Consider the following 19473-nt stretch of genomic DNA (forward strand, 5'->3'; position numbering starts at 1 on the left):
GCACGTCCACACAGTAAAGGGTCAGTCCCTTGATGGGCAGCCCTCTGCGTCCCTCCGTGACTTCACCTGCACGTCCACACAGTAGAGGGCCAGTTCCCTGAACTCGTCAGCTTTTTGTATTCTCCATGCAACCTCTACCTGCACTCAACAAGCCTCTCCTGGATTTTCATATCTGTGTTTGAGAGAGAAGTCCTTGTAAGGATGAGTCATCTCCTGTTAGATAGTAAAAATACTTTTATCGCCATAGATGCAGAAACAATGGGGTATGAATTGAACAATCGAAGTACACCCTGAAGGTTGTGGCAGAGAAATGTGAGGTAGACCCGTTTGTGTCTGGGGCCTTCCTACCTTTCCACATGGTACTGCAGAATAATGGAAGGTCGATGGATCATCTTGTACAATGTTTGGAAATATTGGCTCTCTCCTTTGAGAAAAATAAAAGTTCATATATAAAGAGATGACTTAACGTGCAGATTGATACATTTTAATTATATAAATGTGGAAAGTAGAACTATAGGTAGAACCTCCAAGAGAATATCTCTGTGATATATAGTCATGGAAGATTTAAACCTTAAAAGTATAAAACATGAAACAAAAAACATGATGTAATCCAATATTCATTTTTATTCATGGGTCCCATGACTGAGCTTTTGATGAGTAAGTGGCAGTGGTATTAGAAATGGATAGGGAGTGGCATAGGACAATGGCCTGGGGCTGGCAGCAGCTCTGCTGGGCATCTGCACTCCTGCCCTCAGGGCTCTCTGCCAGCCTGCTGCAGCTGACTGTAAGCTGAGGTGTGGATCAGCTCTTGTCTTTCCTGGAACTCATTTTGCCTCCTAAACGATGACTCGATATCTGTCTTGATTCCGTATAACCCTCCCTTTCTCTGCCCCCTGGTCCTCCTCAGCCCCTGTCAGACGGCTGCCGCAGTCGTCAGTCATCTCCGTTCCTTTCCCAGGCTCACACAGCTGCAGGCCTGTTCTGGGTGCTCCTCAGCGTCTGCTGTCCAGCTGGCCGGTCACCTCTTCAGCCATTGCTAGTGAGCTCCTGACCATGGACTGAATGTTCATGTTGAATGTCTCAGTTTTCATTTCTGGTAGTTCTGTTTAAGTGAACAACTTATTCTTTGGCTCTGTTTCTAATAATTTAAATTATTTTTAAACTACAGATGACAGGTCTAAGTACTCCGGTCCAAGAGTCTCGGTACTCTGTTTCTGCCTCGCCTGTGCCGGCTGACTCATGGGTGGCCACGGCAGGCTCTCCCCAGGGTGGCCACGCAGCCTCTCCCCAGGGTGGCCACGCAGGCTGTCCCCAGGGTGACCACGGCAGGCTCTCCCAGGGTGGCCATGGCTTTGCTGCTCGTGAGGCCTTCTGGAGAAGTCGGGGGTTCCTTCTGCGGGCGCTCAGGACCCTGTTTGTTGCTGTGGGCTCCTGGGCTTGGACACAGCCTGCAGAGATGGAGCGTGAGGGCTCTTGTTGTGGCGCCTGTGGCTGCAGGTGTTGGGGGCTTTCCTTCCTTAGTGGGGCTGAGGCAGGAGGCACTGTCACGGCAGGCCCTGGGTGGCTCCCTCTGGTCACCCTTCCCTCAAACTCCTCTGGGCTCTGCAGCTTCCCTGGGAGAACCCAGGTCCTCCTACGGAGCCACAGGCTCCAGGGCTCCTACCGCAGACGTGGCCTGGCCCGTCTTCTTGTCCACGTGGCCTATGCTGCAGCGGCACGTCCTCTTCAGGGCAGACTGCCGGGTGTGGCGTGCCCAGCGAAGGGCAGCCACCCACCTTGGTGGAGATCAGGACTTGCTCTTTGGGGCATCTCGGGCTCATTTTAGGACAGTGTTGCCCCTGTCCCTGTTTTCTTTCAGTTTTACTCTTTTTCTGAGAAACACCACCTTCCCCATGGCGGCCATAGCGGCCCCTGGTGCCTGACCCTGTCTGTGCTGCACCAGATTCTGAGACTGAATGAGAGAAGCAGAGTCCAGAGCTGGAGGCTGGTCGCTGGACCAGCGGGTCTCCTGCTGTGAGCTGTGCGTGTCTGTGCACTCTGGCCACCTGCCTCGCAGCGTCAGAAACACATGGCTTCCAAAGAGGAGAAGGAACCGGAAAACACATCCAGGAGCAGACGCTGGTGGTCGAAGGCCTGGCCTGGTTCACCCTGACCAGCCTCCGCCAGTCTGGTGCGCCGCCAGAGCCGTCCTCCCTGCTGGCACGGCAGAGCCCCTGGCCTCCAGAGGACCCTTCCGATGTCCGGCACCTGAGTTCCTCTCACACGGCCACTCGCTGACTTCCTGTGGTCTGTCTGCCACAGACAGAGCCTAGCTCTGGTCCCTGAGGTCAGTCAGCCCCGGCCCCTGGTGGCCCCACCCCCTTTGCCCCATCCTTGCCCCAGCCACCAGCAGCACCTCCTGGGGGGACCACTGACAGGGACCCACACCTGGGAGCAGGCACAGGCTGGATGTCCTGCCACGTCCACAAGGACCAGATGTGGAGGGTTAGACTCCACCAAACGGACTCCAGATCAAGGCAGTAAGAACTAACGTGTGCACCGACCGCACTGCATGTCTTTCCTTTATTGATTTCCCCTTTTTAACAGTTCAAGAGTTTAAAGGAGAGGCACAAGGTGACCTGAGAGGCATTTCTGGTGTCCAGGAGCCACTCTGAGCCAGTCATTTCTGCTTTAACATGTCCTTGGTATGAGATTTGGACAAGTGTTTTGCAGACTGAGTTATTTAGAACAGATACACCTCATTAAAAAAAAATCAGAATGCATGTGTTTTAATATTATTCTCTCTGATACAATCCAGCCAAAGACAAATTTCAAAATAAATATGACACATGCGTATGAGTATAAAATGATCTTTGGCCTTGCAAATAAAAGCAATTTTATTTCAACCTGAAAGCTGATATTTTTAGCCTTAGAAATGAGCATGGAGTTCTCCCTCTCATGCGGTATGGGCATTCAGGCTGGGCTCCGCTGTCTGCAGACGCTGGTGACTGCGGGGACTGTGCAGGCTGCTCCCTTGTCTCCTGTCTCCTTCTGTAGGGGTGTGGGTGAGTTCCTGGGGCCAGGCCTGTGTCATGTGCAGACAGGAGGCACTGGTGCTCGCTGGACTGTGCACCTCCGTGGGGCTGTGCCTCTGCTCCTGAGTCACCAGTACACACAGGCCCCCTTGGGCAGGACCAGGCCACTGCCTCCAAGTGTCTTTGGGCCCCGGGCAGGGAATGGGTTTTGAGTGCTCCCAGGGCACGGAGCAGACCTCCTCTTTGCTGCTGCTGATGTTGAGCTGGGAATCACGGCCCCTGCCCAGGCTGTGGGCTGGACACAGCACGTCCGCCTGCTGAAGCCCCGGCCTCTGGTCGAGTTTGGCACAAGGAGCTCTTAGGAAGCAATCAGGTGAAGTGAGGTTACAAGGCCGAGCTTCTAGCCAGACTGTCAACCTGAAGAGGAGGAGACAGGTCCGTCTCTCTGCCCTCCTCCCTCCTGTGCCTGAACTGGGGAAGGACCGCATGAGGCCGTGCAGGGAAGGCTGTGTCTGCGAGCCTCCCACACCAGGTTGGTGGGGAGCAAACTTGGAACTACCCTCGACCTGGGTCCCGCTCAAGTTGGTGAGGGCAGATCTGGTCTGGGCCTGACCTCCCGCAGGAGTCTGCTGGTCAGAAGAGGTGGTCCTGTGCTGGAGGCTGGGCTCTGGCAGGTGACTGCTGGTGGTGGGATGGACCTGGGCCTCCTGTGAGCCTGGGTCCACTCAGGCCAGTGTGGGGTGGCTACTCATTCATTCTTACTAGTTATAGGCATATTAACATTCTGTCCATTGCACTTGGTCTTTATGTTTCTGAGAAACTGTCCCAAATAGGCTGTTGTAAAACTGTTCACAGGGACTTTTATCAGCATTCATTTCTGTAATGTCAGTGGTCACCCACTTTTACGTCTGTAAATAATCATAAATAATTTGAATCTCCTTTATTTTTCTTAGCCAACTTAGCTGAAGATTTTCCAATTCTGTCGATACATTCAAAGAACTAAATTTTGGTCTCACTGATATTTTCCCTATTGTTTTTGTGTTTTCATTTTCTTCATTTACTTTAATCTTTTAAAAGTTTTCTTTCTTCTGATCGCCATGGGTTTAGTTTGTTCTTATTTGTTAGTTGTCGATCTAACATGTTAGTTGTATAAGCATTCACAGCTGCAGATTTCCTCTTTTTCTGGAGTCTGTATTATCTCATGCATTATCATTTTTAATCATATTTCACTGTTTTCTAATTCATCTTGTCATTTCTTCTTTGATCCATTGGTTACATAAGAATAATTTTCACAATTTTGTGAGCTTTCAAGTTTCACTTTTATTGTTGACTTCCTTATTTCATCCAATGAGGTCAGAAAAGTTACTTTTTAATATTTCTATCTTTTTTTCAAAATATGGAAACCTTGCTCCTGGCTGAACCTGTGCTCTCTCCTAGAGAATTTCCCGGGGCCGTGGGGCAGAGTGCGCTGCTGCTGGTGGGGGGCTCTGCAGAGGCCTGTCCAGCCCAGGTGGCTACTCCGTCCAGGAAGTCCTCTTCACACTTCCAGTCGCTCTCTGGTTATCCTGTTCATTTTTGAGAGGACAGTCTCGAAATCTCCAGCTATGATTTTAATACTATGTCTTCTTTTAGTTCTGTCAGTGTCTCCTTCATGTGTTTGATAGTCTATTAGGGTGTAAATGCTCGTAGTCATTATAGCTTCTTGCTTCCTTGAATCATTTTAGATACACAGTGTACTTTCTGTGTCTAGTAAGCTTTGGATTTAAAGTCTACTTCTTCTGTATTGATATACCTGCCCTCTTTTGATTATTATTTGCACTGAATATTTTCATTCTTTCAGCTTCAACTCACGTGTATCTTTGGATCTAAAATGAGTTTTTGTATACAGAATGTAGTGGGATCATGTGTGTTTCTAATTCATTTGGCCAGTCTGACTTTTCTTTGGAAAGTTTAATACACTTATATTTAAAGTAATTATAGATAAGGAAGGACTTATTTCTGTGGCTTTTCTATTTGTTTCCTGAATGTCTTATAGTTATTTTCTTTTATTTTCTGCATTGTCTTATTTTTAGTTTATTTTTTAGTAAAATGTTTCAATTTATTTCTCATTTCCTTTTGTGTATATTCTACAGCTATTTTTGGGGTTCCCATGGGGATTACATTTAACCTTTTAAGGTCATAACACTCTAATTTGAGTTTATACCAGATTGACTTCGGTGATGTGCGACACTCTGCTTCTTTACATCTTGTCTCCACCCCTTTTCAGTTGTTGAAGTCACAAAATCACATCTTTATATATTTTGTTCTCCAAAACACAAATTATTAATTCTTTTAAAAGCATTGGTCCTTTATATAACAGAAAAATATGGAGTTGTAAACCAGAATCACAATGATACCAGCTTTTACACTGATGATTATTTAAACATATATTTCTATTTCAAATCGTGCAGGTCACACAGAGGAGTCATGAAGTCCTGTCACAGTGTCATGGCTCTATGACTGCCCCTGCCTTTGTCCATGTCCCGTGTTCCCCTGGCTCTGAGCTGCTGCCTGGTGTCCTTCCACGTCCCACAGGACCTCCGAGCACTTCTTGGGGACTGGTCTAGTGCTGATGAACTCCTTCAGCTCCGGTTTATCTGGGAAGGTCTTGCCTTCCCTCTTACTTTATTTTCTAGTGGTTCTTTCTGGTTACCTGTGAGTCACCTGTGACGTCAGAATCCATTTTCATGTCATCATACTAGCAGGGAGCACACCGCGGCCTGTTCTGTGGGTGAGCATGGTGGTGACACGGGACACTCTCCTCTGCTCGCCGTCTCCCCCACTGTCTGCTGCACCTTCTCCCTCCCTCCACCCCTGACTGTTGAAGTGCGCCTCTGCTGGTACAGGGTTCCTGGTGGACGTTTTCCTCTTCGCCCCTCGAGCACACCAAGCCCTGCTCTCTGAGGGGAGCTCTGATGTCTCCCCGAGGACCTTGAGTGTCGAGTCACTGTTCCTTTGTTGTTCCAGGAGTCTGTCAGGGCTTTGGGGAGTCTGGTCCCCGTGTGTCTCGGTGTGGGTGGCTTGTGTTCACCTTAGGTGGAGTCTTGGAGCTTCCGTGATGCTCACATTCTGGCTTCATCAAATCTGGGGCGTTTTCAGCCGTCGTCCAAATGTTCTGTCTGCTCCTTCTCTCCCCTCCTGAGGCCCAGCAGTGTGTCTGTGCCTGCTTGAGGCTGCCCCCGGCTGTGCGTCTCTGCTCAGGTGCATTGTGTCCCCCAGACTTGGCGTCTCTCTGCCTTGTCTTGGTTTGCCGCTGCCTTCTGCTGCTTGGCTCTGTCTCAGCTCCCTAAAGTCCATCTCACTTGGTTGCACGCGTCCCCAGCTGCAGGGCGCCTGCTTGGTGTCGAGGGCCACAACCAAGTCACGATGGCGCCAGGAGGAGTGGTTTGTGAAGCAACGCCAGCGAGCCATTAAGATTGAGGATTCCTTGATAACTGACTGCTGTATCTAGATGATGTTCATCAAGTCAAGCTGTGTGTAATTAGTTAGGTATATACACCTCTGCTGTCCCGTAATAAAGCGGCTCCTGCTGTTTCAATCTTCACAAGTTGCTTGTCACCCCCCGGTTATTTTGCCCAGCCAGACTGCGGCGGCTTGGATTCAGGTTTGTGCTCTCTCTTTGCTGCTGTTTGAATTTCTTTAATACATAATTTACAAACATTACCCCAGCTTCCTTTGATTCTGTAAGCCTCTCTAAGATGGCTGTGTTCAAGTTGTAATGTTGTAGATCCACCCTCAGGGTCTTCAGAGCAGTTTCTGTCAATTTACTTTTTCCTTTTCCTTGTATGGCCTGTGTTTTCCTGCTGCTTTGTATGCACTCTGGTTTTGCTGGGCTTCTGAAGGTATAATATGTTAACTCTGGAAGTTAAGTTCTCCCGCTGCCCAGCAGGCGCAGGGTCTCCCCAGTTCCTTTGAGCCCTTCTTCAGCGTCACAGGCCCCTTCCGATTTCTCTGATTACGCAGTTGCTTTTGAATCTTATTCTTCAGCATGTGGCTTCCAAATTGGATGACGACAAAAATGAGCTGGAGCAAAGGCACTCACTCTGACTCCCTGTTCCCAGGCTCTCCATGATGAGGGGAGCCTGACAGCGGTCACCACTCTGCCATCCAAGGGGGAGGACAGGGTGCTTTCCCCTGCCAGCTCTGTGCTGATGCTCCTGGGATGTGTAGCGTGGGGCTGGGTGAGGCAGGTAGCTGCTCCGTGCTGAGGCCAGACACTGACAAGAACTAACTGCCATTTGCAGCCCCAGCCTTCCCTGGGAGTTGTAAGCCCCAGTAGACTGGAGAGGACGCTTCCTCCAGAGTGGAACAGGTGGGACCCCGAGTCCTGGTGCCTCCTGTGGCCATCTCCCCTCTCCTGTCACTGGTGGCCACTCAGCTATGACAATGTGTAGGTTAAGATCTCTTGTTACACACAGACGATGAGCTCTGACAGGGCTCTCGGCCACACTGAGGCAGCAGCGCAACCTAGCCTGGACTGGTCAGGCTGAGGGCGGCACCTGTGCACCTGTGGGCTCTCTCTTCTGACAGGCGTATCCATTAATGAAGGATGGGGCTTTGTTTTCCTTTACAGCTTGCCACCGCCACCGTGGACGGGAAACTGCAGCTCTTTGTGGCTCAGTGACTGTGCCGGGTGGTTCCTGGATGTGAGAGGAGAGCAAGACGTCCCTGCAATCCCTCTGGGCCAGCACAGGGAGGTTTCCGTGGTTAGGTTCTGCCTTCCACAGACCCCTCTTCCCTGGGGGCTGCTCTCAGCTTGGTGAGTCTCCCTGCTCCTCAGCCCCTCACCAGGAAATGGGACTCACCCTGTGTTGCTGCACAGAGCTGGGGAAGGTGAAGCAGCACTCAATAAAGGATGGCCCAGCACTTGCTTCACGACTGGACTGTGGGGGAGGGGAGAGCTGTCTATGTCTCTGTCTTTCTTTGTCCGGATCTGGATGTCTATGTGCATATCTATGTCTGTGTCTGTCCATATCTGTATGTCTATGTGCATATCTGTGTCTGTGTCTGTCTGTATCTGTATGTCTATGTGCATATCTGTGTCTGTGTCTGTGTCTGTGTCTGTAATCTATGTCTGTGTCTGTCTGTATCTGTATGTCTATGTGCATATCTGTGTCTGTCTGTGTCTGTAATCTATGTCTGTATCTGTATGTCTATGTGTATATCTGTGTCTGTAATCTATGTCTGTGTCTGTCTGTATCTGTATGTCTATGTGCATATCTGTGTCTGTGTCTGTAATCTATGTCTGTGTCTGTCTGTATCTGTATGTCTATGTGCATATCTGTGTCTGTGTCTTTCTCTCTGATTTTATCTACGTCTGTCTGTGTCTATATCCGTGTCTGACTATATCTGTGTCTGTCTATAAGTCTATGTCTATATCTGTCTTATCTGTCTCTTCCTATGTCTTTGTCTATATCTACGTCTCTATCTGTGTCTGTGTCTATGTATGTGTTTGTCTATGTCTATGTCTCTGTCTATATCTATGCCTATGTCTATGTCTATATATCTATGTCTATATATCTGTCTATGTCTATATCTATGCCTATGTCTGTCTGTCTATGCATCTGTCTGTATCTATGTCTATGTCTCTATGTATCTGTTTATGTCTATATCTATGTCTATGTATCTGTCTGTATCTATGTCTATGTCTATATCTATGTCTATGTCTCTATGTATCTGTTTGTGTCTATATATCTATGTCTATGTCTTTATATCTATGTCTGTGTATCTGTCTGTATCTATGTCTACATATCTGTCTATATCTATGTCTATGTATCTGACTGTATCTATGTCTATGTCTCTATGTCTATGTCTCTATATCTATGTCTATATAGCTATGTCTATGTATCTGTTTATATCTAAGTCTATATATCTGTTTATATCTATGTCTATGTATCTGACTGTCTGTGTCTATATATCTATGTCTATGTCTATATATCTATGTCTATGTCTATATATCTATGTCTATGTATATGTCTATGTCTATGTCTATATATCTATATCTATGTCTGTCTATATATCTATGTCTATATATCTATATCTATGTCTATGTCTATATCTCTGTATATATGTCTATGTCTATGTATCTGTTTATGTCTATATCTATGTCTATGTCTATATATCTATGTCTATGTATCTGTCTGTATCTATGTCTATGTCTATGTCTCTATGTATCTGTTTATGTCTATATATCTATGTCTATGTCTTTATATCTATGTCTATGTATCTGTCTGTATCTATGTCTATGTCTATATATCTGTCTATATCTATGTCTATGTATCTGACTGTATCTATGTCTATGTCTCTATGTCTGTGTCTCTATGTCTATGTCTATATAGCTATGTCTATGTATCTGTTTATATCTAAGTCTATATATCTGTCTATATCTATGTCTATGTATCTGACTATCTATGTCTATGTCTCTATGTCTATGTCTATATATCTATGTCTATGTCTATATGTCTATGTATCTGTCTATGTCTATATCTATATATCTAAGTCTATGTCTATATATCTATGTCTATCTATCTGTCTATACCTATGTCTACGTCTATATCTCTGTATATATGTCTATGTCTATGTATCTGTTTATGTCTGTCTGTGTCTATGTCTATGTATCTATCTATATCTCTGTCTATGTCTATATCTATGTCTCTTTATATATGTCTATATGTATGTATCTGTCCGTGTATCTGTCTATGTCTATGTGTCTGTCTATATCTCTCTGTCTCTGTCTAGCTGTGTGTATGTGTCTGTTTATGGCCATGTCTATAAGTCTGTGCATGTCCATACTTGTGTCCTTGTTCATATCTACCTCTACCTGGGTCATGGATTATGGAATGGGTGCATGAGCATTCTCTTCTGAGAGTTGATAAGCTGCAGTGGCCAGTCCTCACCAGTTCTGGCCTGCTGATTAGTGTGCCCTGGCTGTCTTGGGTTGCCGTGGCTCACCCAGACCTACCGTGGCCTCTCATTCTGGGTCGATGACTGTCGAGTTCCGCATATCTGTCCTGGGACCCACTCTGTGCACCAGAGTCCAGACTGCAGAACCACATCCTTCAGGGTCCTAGGAGACTTGGGAGCTTGCAGGCCACTCTGGGTTCCAGAGGACCCAGCAGCGTGACTCCTGCCACAGGAGGGCTCTGAGGGCAAGTGCCCTGATTGGCAAGACCTGGCCATGCTGGCAACCAGGGAGGGGTCATCCCGCTGCAGCCCTGCCTGCTGGCCTCTGCATGTCCTGGTGACATGGCAGGCTGTCACTCCGCCTGCCGAGGTCAGGCACGTCTGGGCTCCTGGCTGGAGCTGCACGGGGCGCACACACTGTGTGCTCCTCCTAGCAGTGCTGCAGAACATCCAGTGCTTGCCTGCCCCCCGACCAGTCACACATTCGTGTGTCCTAAACCTGAGGTGCCTTTGTGGCAAATGAGGCAGCTCAGGGCATGCAGGCGTAGACCGTGTTTAATGTTTTTAATTTTAGTACATCCCTTAAATTCACATGCACTGTATTTTAAGTTGCCGTGAGACACGTGCGACCTGGCATTTGCATTTTTAACCCAGCCGTCTGCGGTCTCAGGCACAGTCAGGCCCCTGCACAACCCTCAGCACCCCACCTGGAGGGGTGCTTGGCTCTCCAGGTGGCAAGCCGAGGCCCACTCAGGTGGCCTCCTTTCCCTGGGCCTCAGGGACCTCAAGCAAATGAGTCAGCCATGCTGTACTTCTTCCACGGGCTCGGGGCGGGGCCCAGGGCATCCAGGGGCGGCAGCTGCAGGCTCTCCTTCCCTTTCCTGCGGAGCAGCACCCCACTATGTGAAATTGCACGTCCCATTCACGCTCCAGCCACTGAGGCCACCGGTGCGCCCTCCTGGCTGCAGTGAACTGGGTGTGGATGCTCTTCCAGGCTCTGGACCAGTGGGTTGCTGGAGAAGGGGCAGTTCTATCCCAGCCCTTGAGAGGCCTTCACGCTGTGACCTGAAGGGCTCTGCCAGTTTGCTTTCCCACCAATGGCGCGCGTCTTTGTGGTTTTGGATGTGCCCCTTCCATGAGTGGCTTCAGGATAAATGTTCATCCACAGGTTGCTTTGGTCTTTGTGCATGAGTCCTCCAGGTGAGCCAGGAGTCCAGGCACAGCAAGTTTTATTTATTTAATTAATAGCTGAATAATATGTCAAAGAAGATAATATGTAAAAAATTATTCCCTTAGCTTTATGAAGGGAAAAGAGGGTAGCGCTGAGGCGAGCCTGTGGAGCCCAGCACAGCTCTGCCCTCTGCACCCACGGCGGGGCGGAGTGGGGGCAGCTGCCGGGCCTGTCTCTGCCTCCCTGGTGCTGACTCCACCAGCCCCATGCAGCAGCCAGACATCTTGGGACCCGTGTGGTCCTGCGGATGCCTTGGTCGGGGAGAGTAAGAAGATGGCATGTCATGAGGACTTGGCTTCACCTCTACCCACTTCACAGTGACCCTGTACTCTGCTGGGCTTCACTGTTGTCACCCTGGTCCTGATGGGTGGCGAACTCTGTGCTACTGGGACACAGGGACAGGAGTCCAGCATCATTTCTGGCACAATATCTGCAAGCCAGACCAGGGCAAAGGGAACTGGTCTTCCCAGGGCCTAAGGGAAGGGGCCCTGTGACCCTGCTCCACCAGGACAGAGGCTGCTGGGGCCATGGGGAAAGCTCAGCTATGGCTGGGTGTCCACCCAGGTTCACCCTCCCTGCTGCCCAGGGGCCTGGGAAGGTGCAGATCTTGACACTGAGGAGCTGCCTCATTCCACATCCTCCAGCGTCTGCTTCGTGTCCTCCACCTGCAGAAGGAGGGCTAGCAGATGCGGGACAGTGGGGAGGCCATGGTCAGGCGCTGTCCACCTCGATGTCCTTGCTGGCCCTCCAGGGTGAGAGCTGGCTGTGGAGGAGAGGACGAGACATGGCTCCGTCTGGCTCCGTCTCTAAGTGATGCACTGAGATGCCTTTTGGTATTTGAATGACAAAATGACTCAGGTTCTGTGTTCATGTCATGGGGTTTGTCTGTGTATCCCAGACATCAAAGCAAGAAGGTGACTGTGGCCCCAGGCCTGGTGAGCCCTCACAGAGGGTGGTCTGGACCTCTGGAGTAGCATTTGCTGTTCATTTTTGACATTCCGTTTAGAGGCTCTTGGCAGATCCAGAGGCTCATTCTCTGCTTAGAGAACCCCAGGCCTGAGGAGAAGGGTGCCTTACATGTTGTGGGGAGGGGTCCGTCCCCACTGAGCCTTGACTGGCAGCTGGGGAGAGCCAGGCCAAGTGTTGGCAGGTGCTGCTCTGGGTCCTGGGCACAGCCAGCGTGCGTGAGGCTCCCTGGAAGCCCCCTCAGATATGCGCAGCTAAACCTGTGGATGTTAGGTTGGACCATCTAAGATGGCCAGTGTCCACCTGTGTTTGACCCCCAGCAGTGGCAGTGTCACAGGGCTCATCTGAATATATTCTTCAAGACGGGAAGAGACCATAAACTGCCACCCCAGGCCTCCTCTCTCTCCCTTTCTGTTCTTCCTTTCTTCTTCCTGACAAGAAGTTGGTCTCAGACCCTGTTGGGACCAGCTCACCTCAGTGTGTGTTGTGGGTAGGCTTCAGCTTGCTTCTAGCCGGACCCGGCCGCCTCCCTGGTCATCTGCTTCCCTGGTCAAACTAGTTCTGTGCACTAGTTTGAGATTTCAACTCAGCATTTAAGAAACGAACGATAACATTCATGCCTTTTTTTTTTTTGGTATAAGATGAAGGCCAAGATGCCAGGCAGAACTGGGTGAGTGTGGCAGGAGCATGGAGGAGGGGACCCATCCTGGCCAGGAGCAAGGACAGGCTCTGAGTGTGAAGTTACTGATGAGGAACTCAACTTGTGTGGAAGACGGCCACTCTCTGGAATGTGCTCAGGACAGACAAGGGAGCAGAGGACACTCGTAGAGAGGTGCAGCATGCCTGGGCCTGGGTCCCAGTGAGACGCCCCCCCAGGTAGCCACGGGACAACTCCAGGAGGCCAGGGAGGGAGGACCCTCCCAGACTGCCTGTGGCCAGCTGCCTCTGGCCAGCTGCCTGCCTGGCCTTGGTTCTCTGAAGTCGCATGGTGCTGCATTCGTACTCTTGCTATAAGCACTGCATTCCTCCAGGGCTCCCCAGGCTTCACCTGCACGAGGGCGCAGGGAGGCTGCTCATGATCCATGTGGTATCCCAGACCTCAGGAGACTCCCAGCCAGGTAGCCCGGGTGCCGCGGCTCTCTCGTCTCTGCTCTCAGCCATGGCCGTGAATCCAGAAAGAAGACAGAGGGTGATGGGGGATTAGGAAAAGACAGACAGACACACAGAGAAGAAGGTGGGGCGAGTGGGCAGCCAAGCTCGGATGGAGTTTGACTGACCCAGAACAGCTCAGCACGTATATTGCATAAGTTGCATCATGAAAAGGTTACTTGTGGGGAAGTTTTAGCAAAGCAGGCGGTCTGCAGGACCAGTGGGAAATGAGGGTCGTCTTCTTACGCTCAGAACCCTCTGTCCCTGGGAGTTGGTGTCTGAGCTCAAGGTTCCGACTGGTGACTGCTGTGTGCCTTTGTACATAACCTCCCTGGGCCGGCGTACCACAGCAGCTGGACCATCTTGACCTGCACCTTCGCACAGGCAGCTCCCAGCACAATGCAGCCACAGGAGTCAGAATGACCATGATTCAAATCACTGCTCTCCATGGCAGGGTCCCTGTGCTCTGGAGGAGGTCATTTAAGGGCTGGTGCTGAGAGGACTCATGGGTCAGGAGAGTGAGCGGCAGTCCTGAGTAGGTCTGACCTACACCCAGAGGCCACCGTCCCTCTTCCTCCTCTCTGATCTCTTGTTCTGCTTTCTTATAAAATGGTCTGGAGAGAAACATTCAGCACCTCTATTATGCATGAAGGGTGGCATTCCCAATTTATAACCACACCACACCAGGAAAACTTCAGCCTTTCCCCCAACACAGGAAACTTTGCTGGCCGGAAAGCCACAGGGCTGAGCTTATGCCATCTGTAAGGGGACTCCACAGCTTAAGTGCACAGCAGAGGGGAGGAGGGGACTGAGGCCTCCCTGGAGCCTGGGCTGCTGTGTCTTCCACAGTGGAGATGGTGGATGGTGGAGTCATGGGATGAATCCACGTGGTACGGGTGGTCATGCTGAAGGAAACTAGACTAACCCTTGAATTTTGCATTAACTAAATTGACTGTCTACTCTACGAATGGAGAAAAAAAGCATTTTTTTCTTTGAAAGTCAAGGTAAAAGACTAGAGTCAACATAGCAGAAAGAAGAGACAACTCAAATGGCGGAGTGTGAGAGCGGGCCTTCCCAGGGGGACTCGCCAACACCAAGCCAGGCGAGAAGGCTGCACACACATCCCTGCTGGAAAATGCAAATTAAAACCACAAGCACCTGCAGCACCCTCGCTGGAAGGTAGTGAAAAAATATCAGCAGAACCAAGGGTAGCCAAGAGGACGTTCAATGCAGCTGCCCAGGCTGCCCGGAGTGGGTGTGCAGCCTGAATTTGCGGTTCTGAGAAGACAGATGCACTTCTAGCCATGCGTCTGGTAGTGCTACCTGCTAAGAGAGGAGCGCAACGTCCCCAACTTCTGGAGGACATCCCTGACAGCTTCACTCGCCACTGCCAAAGCCAGAACCGGCATGTGCCTGTTGCTGGAGAGCAGGTCACATGTTGACTCACAGGCTGGAACAGCAGGCAGCAAAGACAGGAGCAACCTGTTGCAGAGAGCAGAGAAATGCAGGAGATGGGCTGGCTCAGACAGGTCCACGGCAGAATCCGTGTGCACCATGCACTTGGGGAACAGCAAGGGCCCAGGGGTGCAGCCCTGCAAAGTGGGCACAGGGTGATGAGCCCAGGTGTGAACCGTCAGGTGGAGGGCACAGGGTGATGAGCCCAGGTGTGAACTGTCAGAGGGAGGGCGCAGGGGCATGAGCCCAGGTATGAACTGTCAGGGGAAGGGCACGGGTATGAGCTCAGGTGTGAACTGTCAGAGGGAGGGCACAAGGGGTGTGATCCCAGGTGTGAACTGTCAGGGGAAGGGCACAAGGGGTGTGATCCCAGGTGTGAACTGTCAGGGGGAGGGCGCAGGGGCATGAGCCCAGGTGTGAACTGTCAGAGGGAGGGCGCAGGGGTATGAGCCCAGGTGTGAACTGTCAGAGGGAGGGCACAGGGGCATGAGCCCAGGTGTGAACTGTCAGGGGGAGGGCACAGGGGCATGAGCCCAGGTGTGAACTGTCAGGGGGAGGGCACAGGTGTGAACTGTCAGGGGAAGGGCGCAGGGGCATGAGCTCAGGTGTGAACTGTCAGGGGAAGGGCACAGAGGTATGAGCCCAGGTGTGAACTGTCAGGGGAAGGGCACAGGGGTATGAATCCAGGTGTGAACTGTCAGCGGGAGGGCACAGGGGCATGAACCCAGGTGTGAACTGTCAGGGGAAGGGCACAGGGGGTGTGATCCCGGGTGTGAACTATAAGGTTTGGGCAGGTCCTCTGGGACTGGTTTGACCCAGCCCCTGGGGTTTGAAGCACTGAAGGTTTGGCAGGTCCTGCAGGAATGGTTTTACCCAACCCCTGGAAGTATTTGTTTCAGAATAAAATCATCCACCCTCAACATAAGCATCCCCTCCCTGGTGCTAGGCAGAGAGTGTTTGGGCACGCTGGGCACACGGCCTGGTGTGCTGAGTCCAGGCACTGCTGTCTCCTGGTGCTGTGTGAGGAGGAGCCTCAGCTCACCAGCCTGCAAGTCCTCCTGCAGAAGTCCTGGCCACAGAGACAGAGGTCTGACATGGTGTGACGTCCAGGACCTTGTGGCTCTGGCCCCCTGACCTCGTTCAGCCTCCCAGAATCAAGCCGTTGTCATCCAAGCCTAGGTCAGGGTTTCTGCTGTGACGCACAGCTTGTGTGTCCACCTGAGTGACAGCATGCATGAGAACACACACACAGGCACATGAGAACACACAGCGTGAGGACACACATGGAGTCCCGCATACGAGAACACCCACGTGCAAGAACACAGCGTGGGAGGACACACATGGAGTCACACATACGAGAACATTCACGTGCAAGAACACACAGTACGAGAGAACACATGGAGTCACGCATACGAGAACACCCACGTGCAAGAACATAGCGTGAGAGGACACACATGGAGTCACACATACGAGAACACCCACGTGCAACAACACACAGCGTGGGAGGACACACATGGAGTCACACATAAGAGAACATTCACGTGCAAGAACACACAGTGTGAGAGGACACACATGGAGTCACACATACGAGAACACCCACGTGCAAGAACACACAGCGTGAGAGGACACACATGGAGTCACACATACGAGAACACCCACGTGCAAGAACACACAGCGTGAGAGGACACACGCAGAGTCACACATATGAGAACACCTGTGTACAAAAATACAGTGTGGGGCTGGGGCTGGGGCTCAGTGGTAGAGCACTCAGCTAGCACGTGCAAGGCCCTGGGTTCGATCGTCAGCACCACATAAAAATAAATAAATAAAATAAATGTATCGACAACTACAAGTAAAAATCAATATTAAAAATAACAGCGTGAGAGAACTCACATGGAGTCACACATGTGAGAACACCCATGGGCAAGATCACACGGTGTGAGAGAACACACATGGAGTCTCACAAGAACATGCATGTGCAAGAACACAGCGTGAGCACATGGGCACCAGGCCACATGTGTAAGAGAGCACGCGGCACGAGAACCTGCCTGTGAGAACGTGGCACAGCTGTGGAGCACATGTGTGGCACCCTGTGTGAGCACAGTGGTCACATGTGGAGTGAGCGCCCGCCCCCCCTCAGAGCTGGGTGCTGAGCGGGCGAGGAGTGCTCTGTGACTGCTGGGCCCTCAGGACTCCTCCTGGGGCCAGGCAGGTTCCACGGGCGGGTTCCCAGCCTCCAGGAGCAGAATCATCCTGTGGAGCAGCAGAGCCTGCAGCTGCCCAGCGGCCTGAGAACAGGGTGGTGCCTGAGAACAGGCTGGTCCCCAGGCGAGTGGTGAGACTCAAGTTGGGTGTTCCTGGGGTCCCCAGGGCATGTGGTGAGACTCAAGCCGAGGGTCCCTGGGGTCCTCAGGGCCAGTGTCCCTGGGGAGGAACCCTGGATGTGTTCATGTGGGAACAGGTCACACTCGATAGGGAGCTATGGGATGGCTGCCCTGCCCTCTGGGGCCACCTCCGGTCTGCAGGGACCCGCGGGAAGCGGCAGCTATGGTGAGGGTGTGATGCAGCCATGTGTCCTGGACCCACGTGCTGCACTTCCCAGCTTCATTTCTAAGTCCTCGCACTTTCCGCCTCTTTCCTAAACATACATTTCTCCTTCGTGGTTTCTAGACTTGTTTGCTCGATTAGCTGAATAAAGTTTGATTTGTACGTTTTCTTTGTATTAGGCATGTTTAAGAACTAGATTTTCCAGGAACTGAGGGCGTGGAGTAGCTACAGGCATGAGAGGCCCATGGCGCTCTGGAGGTGGATGTCGAGCTGAGAGCCTCAGAAGGAGGCAGGATTTAGTGTGCAGCAGAACTTGGTGCAGATTTCGGAAGGACTGTGTCCAGGGTAGGACTGGTCTGGTCCCACGTAGCCTCTGAGCTAGGAGGTAAGGCCGTTTCAGGGCGACCTGCCTGTGTTCACAAGAAGTGAGATCCTTTTTGGCCAAAGAGGACAACAGCCAGAGCACGGATACTGTTCATTCCTAATGCCCCAAACAGGACCCAAGCAACAAGACCGCAGAGAAGCCAAATCACGAGTGAGCTGAGCGACTTCAAAATGAGTTCAATCAGTATCAAAACTATAGAGACTCTGATCAAAGAAGTGAGATGCACAAAATTACTTACGTGAGACCCGAGAATCAGAAGTCCGAGTAGCTGGAGTTTGAGCCAGCAGGTGGGCCAGTAGTGGGGTGTGGCCAGCAGGAAGGGGGGGCAAAGGACAGGTCACAGGAGCAGAGTGCTGTGAGACCTGTGGCCTCAAGTGAAGTTCTCCAGGAGGGTGGTGGACATGCAGGAGTGGACATGCCCCAGCCCTTCCCTGCTTGCCCCTGCCTCCTGGTCACCAGGGGTTGAGCAGATGTGTTCCACCAAACCCTCTGCCATGATGCTCTGCCCATCACAAGCCAGGAGTCAAGAGCCAGCAGACCCTGAAACCAGGAACCCAAATCCACCTTTCCTGCTTTACGTTTTTTCTCATTTATTTTGTCAGAGCAATGAAAAGCTAACACGCATCTTTGAAGTGCTGAAGAAAATGACTGCCAATCCAGGCTCAAACCTAGTGAGAATGTCCTCGTAAGAATCCATGTTGATTGTTGTCACCAGCTACAGTAAAGGACACACACGATGTTCTCCAGGGGAAAGGAAGCAGGCCTGGAGGGAGAAAGTGGACCTTCAGAACGTGGCCTCGGTGTTGATGCTAAATCACCACTCATGGCTACAGAAGGTATAACTGAGACGTTCATATGTAGAGAATTAAGATATTGTAGGTGATTACATGGTGGGTAGTCAAGGGAGTCAATTTACCACAGGATTCTGTATTGTCCGGAATGTGGCCGAGTAACTAAGGACGTCTCTTCCAATGTCTGAAGCAGCTACCTGAGGAATCGCCATATAGGGAACCATCAGGCCAGTGCAGGTGAACTGAATAACTAAAACCACTCGAGCAATTCAAAAGAAGTAAATAATGGGGAAAATGAATATGATAATAAAATTATTTTATCACAGCATGAGAATTAACACTACGACTTAAAGGTGAAAATTACCAGGTTCAAATGCAAGAAAAAACTGAACATAGGCTGCAAAAATAATCAGAAATCAGCAGAGTAATTAACAGTCCTCAATCACAGTGAAGAGTTCACTTACTTGGCATCTGACTTGAACAATTTTTATAACAAACTCATTCTAATTGGTACCTGTAGAATTCCATTCCTAGCAACTTCAGATCCTGGTTCTTCTTATATGCACATGAAGTATTCGTCAGTAGTTCACTTGGAGAAATAAAGCAAATATTGACCAACTTCAAAGAACTGAAACTACTTGGAGTATGTTCTCTGACCATGGAGAAATCACTCAAAATTGAAAAGAGGAAAGACGACTGGGAAATTCTGAAATATTTTATACAAAAGCAGAAGTGGGTTCTATAGAGTCCACCTTTAAAATTAAAATGTTAAGGAAAATGTCACGTCTTGCGGTGTGTAGCTGGACCTGTGTTCAGAGGAAAAGTCATGGCCTCAGGGAAGGGGACGTTGCAAGCCAGTGCCCGGAGCTTGTCCAGATGTGTAGGGAAGAACCGGCACCAGCTGCCCCTGAGGCGGGTGCAGGCCGCCACAGTGCACAGGCCGGTCCATCTGTGGGCTGCTGCACACGGCTGTCTTCCTAGGCGGTGGCAGCA

The 19473-nt window shown here is 50.6% G+C and overlaps 1 protein-coding gene and 1 long non-coding RNA gene across 6 annotated transcripts in view; both read left to right on the forward strand.

Moving 5' to 3' along the window:
• Positions 1-19473, forward strand: part of Wdr27 (WD repeat domain 27) — a 153030-nt gene that overhangs the window by 129358 nt on the left and 4199 nt on the right. For 3 of the 5 annotated variants that reach the window (XM_048805778.1, XM_048805769.1, XM_048805770.1), the window contains one exon: positions 7627-7812. In XM_048805778.1, coding sequence (XP_048661735.1) covers positions 7627-7812 — 186 coding nt within the window. Of the gene's footprint in view, positions 1-7626; positions 7920-19473 lie in introns of those variants that run through there. The other 2 variants (XM_048805771.1, XM_048805775.1) reach the window with 1 other exon arrangement.
• On the forward strand, positions 9735-16439 carry LOC125617589. Its single transcript, XR_007348611.1, has 2 exons — positions 9735-15321; positions 15390-16439. It is a non-coding gene; the product is annotated as an uncharacterized LOC125617589 (long non-coding RNA).

Source organism: Marmota marmota, unplaced genomic scaffold, assembly GCF_001458135.2.
Source record: "Marmota marmota marmota unplaced genomic scaffold, marMar, whole genome shotgun sequence".
Classification (NCBI taxonomy): domain Eukaryota; kingdom Metazoa; phylum Chordata; class Mammalia; order Rodentia; family Sciuridae; genus Marmota; species Marmota marmota.